The sequence below is a fragment of the Octodon degus genome, unplaced genomic scaffold (genome assembly GCF_000260255.1).
Source record: "Octodon degus isolate 3935 unplaced genomic scaffold, OctDeg1.0 scaffold00221, whole genome shotgun sequence".
Lineage (NCBI taxonomy): Eukaryota > Metazoa > Chordata > Mammalia > Rodentia > Octodontidae > Octodon > Octodon degus.
The window spans coordinates 1150457-1156651 of record NW_004524797.1 but is presented as its reverse complement, the minus strand read 5'-3'; the positions used below and the strand labels follow the sequence as shown (position 1 = coordinate 1156651).

The window sequence follows — 6195 nt, the reverse complement described above, 5'->3', positions numbered from 1 at the left end:
TATTACAAATTGTGCTGCTATAAGAAAGCAAAAGTTTAAAGTGAGATAATAATAAGGAAATTAAAATTAAAGGAATAAAAATGAGTCCTAATAATTTTAGTATCTTGTAAAGGTATTTCAAATTAGCTGTGGAAGATGAATTACTCAGTTCATTTCACTGGAATAAATCAGTAGACATCTAGAAAAGAATAAAAGTAGATCCTTGCCTCATACTTGATCTATAAACTAATTCCAAGTGCTTAAAAATTAAAATATAAAAATGAAACTATGAAAATAATAGAAGAAAATAAAGGATTATTTTTAAAATAATCTCAAAGTAGGAAAGGCATTTCTTAATTTGTTGTAAAACAGAATCCACAAACTAAAAGGTTAATAAATCTAACTTTTTAAGAAATCCTCATTTTTACAATGCAAATGGCATTATTAAGTATGGTTTTTAAAAATCAGTACACTAAGCCAAAAACTGTTTACCTCAGATAAAATGTTTATGCCCTTATAGAAAGATTATATGTAATTATACACAAATACACATAATTATATATGACTTAGCTAAAAAAAAAAAAAAAAAGAGGGACTGGCCAGGTAACTCAGCGGACTAAAGCACCTGCTCAGGCAAATGCAGGGACCAGGGTTCAATCTGCAGCATGCTGTGTTGGCCCTGCCCCCAGGGATGCTGGGACAGTGATTGAGACTAGGTGTGGTGGTATGTACCTGTTATCGCAGCAATTGGGAGGCTGAAAACAGGAGGATCACTACGAGTCTAATCTGTGTAGTGAGACCCTGTAGACCCTGTACTAAATACATAAAAAAGACTAACAAACCAAAATAAAATAAACAAATGAACATTCTCCCCTACAAAAGTAGCTCTTTCAGTTGTGAAAACATGCTCAAGCTCACTGCTTATTAAAGCAGTGCAAATTAAACCTGCAGTGAGACACCCTTCCAACCTACCTGTAAGACTGGTAAAGATCCAAGATCAAAGCACTGCTAGGAAAGCAAGGAAACCTGTTGGGAAAGGCATCTACAAATGTGGCTGGCCTGAGGAGCAATGTTTCTAATACACACATCCCATGTGTCACTTACCTGTTTGTGCTGCTCTGACAAAATATCATAAACTAGATGATCTGTGTGAAACCTGATTTCTCACCGTTCTGAAGACTAGGAGCCCAAAATCAAGGCACTAGTAGGTGAAGGCCTCCTCTCTGCTCTGAGATGGTACACAGAAGACAGCCTCCCAGGATGCGAGGAGTGCTGTGTCCCTATGTGATGAGAGCAACACGAGGGCACAAATCCTCTCCCTCAGTAACTTCAATAAGGGGACCAACCACTCAGTGACAGCTCCACTCTCATAACACAGTAGCCTCCTAAAAACTCCACCTCTTCATTCACAGTGGCCTTCCAGTTTCCACACGCGAGTCTGGGCCAGCCCATCAGACCGCCGTGTTCCAGACACAGTCAGTTCTCATCACTCTGATGAGGGATGCAATGATGCTCTGTGAGTCACACACACACACACACACACACACACACACACACACACACACAGAGGGAAAGAGGGAGTACTGAGTCATGCCTCCTAGGGGACATCCAGGGTTAGGTTCCTGTAAGCCTTTCAACGCTGTAACCGATCAGTACCTTATTTTGTTTTATGCATCTTTCTGTTTAATGATTCCTCATTTAATATATATTGTTGGATTGCTAACATTGAATTTATGGTCAACAACTGTCACTCGTGGTTGATGGCAGCTGACCTAACACATGTATTTTGGCTGCAAGGCATAGCACAGCATTTGGGAACAGGAGAATTTATGTCACACTACTTTGTGGCTATACAGTAATGACCCAGAACTAATGTAACTGATCCACTATACTGTACTGCATACATGCAGACTAGTTCTGACTTTGGTTGTTTTTTGGTTTCTATAGGCTTTTCTGGTACCCAGAATCTAACTCATTCGGCAGCAGGCGCTGTGCCGCTGCACTCTATCTCCAGCCTCTGACATGATTTTGATATTATAAGTGATGCTGCAGTGTGAACAGATTCTTCCCCTCTCACAGTATCCGTTGTACCTTTCAGACTTTATTTACCCCCTCAGGTTCTCACACTAGCAAGACAACATGATGTTTGCACATGCAGGTCTGATTTATTTCACTTACCAGTATGGTCTCTAGCTGTATCCATTTATTTATAAAAGCCTCAAAGGTACATTTATGTATATATGCAAGAAAGCTTGGATAGTTGTACTGCTGACTCCTGGTGTTCTACTGAAAGGAGCAGTTAATGCTTCATTCTTTCTGTTTTCTTCTTCTTTTTAATTTCTTGTAACTTTTTTTAACCAATTTTGCATGTCCATATCTGGTAATCTAAACAACTAATTTGAAGATAACATTTTGTATTATGTAGTACAACCATTGTTGAATTACTATTATTTTGTTTAGTGAAATTCTGTATCATTTTTAATGTTTTTTCTTTTTTTACCATTTTACATTCTTTTTAAAAATTAAAAATAAATAAAATAATATTCATCAAACTAATATATATGTATATATATATATATATATATATATGATGCTGAGCTGAACATCTTGTATATATCTTTACACATATCCTTGATTATTTCCCTAGGACAACCCTCCGAAATAGATATTCTGTGTAGAAAATATGTACTTTTTAGGTATATGATGCATACTGATAGTTCTCCCAATAAGGTAATATCAGTGTATATTCCTGCCAGAAGTTTACTATTATTCTTCTTAATCTTTGCTAAGCTTGGGGCCAGGGATATAGCTCAGTGACATAAGCACTTGCCCAGCAAGTTTGATCCCCGGTATCAAAAAAAAAAAAAAAAAAAAACTTTGCTAAGCTTATAAAAAATATACGATAAAGAGTTCTTTCGTCTTACATTCCAATGCATCAATGAAAAGATCTTTAGTGTAAGAATCCTTCATTTCCAAGTTACATTGTCTGTATTATTGACTTGACTCCCCCTTTTCTCTTGGAGACACAGGACAGGGCAGGCCCTCCCTTCTCTGCTACACTGCTGCCACCCTAGGCAGGCACCTCTCAGCTCCCTGGCATGGTTTCAGGAGGGCCACAATACAGATCTCCACTCAGAAAACTCAGAGGGATGATGGGCTCTGCTGCATGCTCTCACCTTGGGCAGCACCAGAAAGTTTGCATTGCTGATTTTTTAAAACTAAGTTAACAGAGTTTGATGTGATATTGTTCTTTCACATTCAGATGGGGGAAAGGCCATTTTAAAAAATCACCTCGATCAAAATCCCCAGCTACAGTGGAACACAACAGAGCCCTCTCGAACATGCAAAGATCCCATAGAAGATATTAACTCCCCAGAACAGTAAGTACCTGGAGAATCACAAAGATTATGTGAATTGCACAACTGTTTGCAATGTACACATTTTCACACCCCCATTTTACTTTATCTCTACAGCAATCCCATAAAGCAGTCCAATTACAATGTTCTTTATAGGTGAGAAAATATACAAAAAGGGAAGATGAGGTCTTCAAGCTCACCCACTTGCTAAGTGCAGAAGGTAGAACTCGAAGTCTGTTCTATCCAACATCAAACCCAGTATTCTCCCCCTGGGCATGATGACACTGTCATGTATAAAATATAACCTTGTTAAATGCATTTATTTAATAATTACTGAAACCTATGAGTTTCTCCCATAGCTTCTATTCTATCAGGCAAGATAATGACTTAATTAAAAGGCAAGACATAGTATATTAAATGACAGGCGCTTTGGAAGAAAACAAAGCAGAGAAAGGACTTGGGGAGTGTCATTTTAAATAGGGCAGTCAGAGAAGACGCAAAGAGAAAGAGACACCTAAGCAAAGTCAGCTCTGTTCTCACTGGCAGTTTCAGCTCTTCCTGTCTTACAACAGATTGGAGGCAAGGGTCAGACATGTAAACTCTGAAACCTGGTCTCTGGGAAGTGCCAAGCCGAGAGGAACCAGCAAAAGCAGCCAAATCACCAACTCCATGTGGTATAAGAGCTAATAGCCTGCTGACCCAGTTAGCTCTAAGACTGGCCACCTTGTACACCAGAGAGCCAATACTGATGGCTATATGCCTTTTGTCTGTAGTTTCCAGGTCGTTTGCTTCCTCTGGAGCATAAGCACTGTCGGGGTAAGGTCTGAGGCCCTTGTGTGTCCTCTAAAGTAACCCAGGTTCCAGAATTAAGTAAGCTCTTGGCAAGTACTGTGTGTGCTGAACAAGATCCTAACAGAGAATCCTACAGCTCAGACAACCTCAGGATACCAACTTGCATAGGCCCTGCCTGGGTGCCAGGACAGGGCACCTTTTTCCTAGGTCCAGTTTATTCTTTACCCTTTTCTCTGAACTCCTGGCCAACACCACTACCCTAAGGAACAGGGTGAAAGAGAAGGTGGAAGATCCACTGGGTGAGTCCAGAGAGAAACTGATCTTAAGCCCAGAAGGCCACAGCAAAGCATGTCCTCTTCTCTTCCATGGCTCTCTGTGTTGGAAAGAAAACAGTAGTTGTTAAAGAAGCTGAGAGACCAGGGAGCAGCAGATTGGAATTGGCCCAACAGGAAAGGGCAAGGTGCTTAGCAAGGCAGTGGCAGAGGGGAGTGAGGCAGTCAAGATGCCTTTCAGGGTGACAAGAAAGGCGCATCTGGATAGAGGCTGGTAAGATTAGGGAAAGAAAAGTGTCTGTGTTTGTAACAATCTCTCTCAGAAAGACAAACAAAACAAACAAGAACCTTTTTCTTGGTACCACTGACAAGACAGTTCTGATAATCACCAAAGCCTGGACCACAGGCTCAAGAAGACCATCTTCCCTGCTCTGTCCAGTCACCCTGCTTATTCCCAGGGCAATAGTAGGTACGCAGGCCTTCCTTAAATACCTGCTGGATGACTGAATGGTTAGATGATCACATGGCCAGATCTTGGATTCAGAGAAAACTAGGCTCCTAGAATCTGCTTCTTTTAGCCAAAGTGAGTCCAGCGAACCTAGTTCTAGAGAACAGCACAACAGCCTTACTAATGCCTTCTTTCTTCTCCAGCATCCAGCGTCGGCTGTCCCTCCAGCTCCCCATCCTCCACCACGCCTACCTCCCGTCCATTGGAGGCGTGGACGCCAGCTGTGTCAGCCCCTGTGTGAGCCCCACCGCCAGCCCCCGCCACAGACATGTGCCACCCTCCTTCCGAGTCATGGTCTCAGGCCTGTAAAGGTGGGAGGCCGGGGGCCGGGGCCTCCCCACAACGGCACCATGCTGGGCAGAGACATCTGCTGCAGGCACTGTTGGCTCTGGCCGCGGAGAACCTGGCACCGCGGCTGCCTCTCAGGGCTGCTTGGATGGCACTGGCTGGACAGGATGGGGAACTTGGCCCCTGACCTCGAGCCTTATTTGTGAAGTTCTTATTCTTTCACAAAGAAGAGGAATGGAAATGACTTCTTCCTGAATGTCTGCAAACAAAGAAGAGCTGGGATATTTGAAACTTGCAAAAAAAAAAAAAAAAAAAAGCAAAAAGTTCTCGACAAGGAGAGAGGCCAAGAACTCCAGCTGGACTCCCCAAGTGACCCTGAGCAGCCTCAGGAGGAGGCAAGGGCTCTGGAGAAACTGCCTCTGCACTCTGCACACACATCACAGGCTGCGGCCCCCACCAGCCCTTCTGCACTCTGGGGGAGGAGGCGAGCAGAGCTGCCAGGTCCCCCAGGGCCTGCCCAATGCCCCAGCCTCCCTGGAACAGGGAGTATGCAGGACTGGTGGACAGGTGCAGCCCTGCAGCGGGGCTCCCAAGCAGGCGGACTCGCATGCTCCCAGGGGACTTCCATACCTGAATGAGATGTTTGTTATTCTCTGATAAACGTCACACATTAACACAATAACACCCGATCTGGGGACTGTGGGGATTTAGGGCACGTCACCGCAGACATGGTCTGCGGCATTCACCAACAGTCTGTCATGTACCCACTGCGTTGGCCATCCTTGTGTTCATATGGAGTGTTCCCAGTAATAAGGGGGACCACCGAGCTAATTGTAGAACATCTGTTCCCAGCAAACACAAGAAGGAAAGATTGTGCACTTTAACGTTTCCCATCAGGGCCCAAGGGCTGGCTGGGATTTATTTTTATTTTATTTTACTTCTTATTTTTGTTGCCACTGACTTTGTTTCTGACCAAAGTAAATTGGGGGCATTCTGCTAA

General features: G+C 43.1%; 1 protein-coding gene across 1 annotated transcript in view; it reads left to right on the top strand.

The window, feature by feature from the left end:
* Window positions 1–5507, top strand: part of Gabbr2 (gamma-aminobutyric acid type B receptor subunit 2) — a 391890-nt gene extending 386383 nt beyond the window's left edge. Inside the window, exons 18-19 of the mRNA XM_004645219.1 lie at window positions 3242–3359; window positions 5051–5507. Coding sequence (XP_004645276.1) covers window positions 3242–3359; window positions 5051–5216 — 284 coding nt within the window. The 3' untranslated portion in view covers window positions 5217–5507. The remainder of the gene's footprint in view (window positions 1–3241; window positions 3360–5050) is intronic.
* The last annotated feature ends 688 nt before the right edge of the window (window positions 5508–6195 follow it).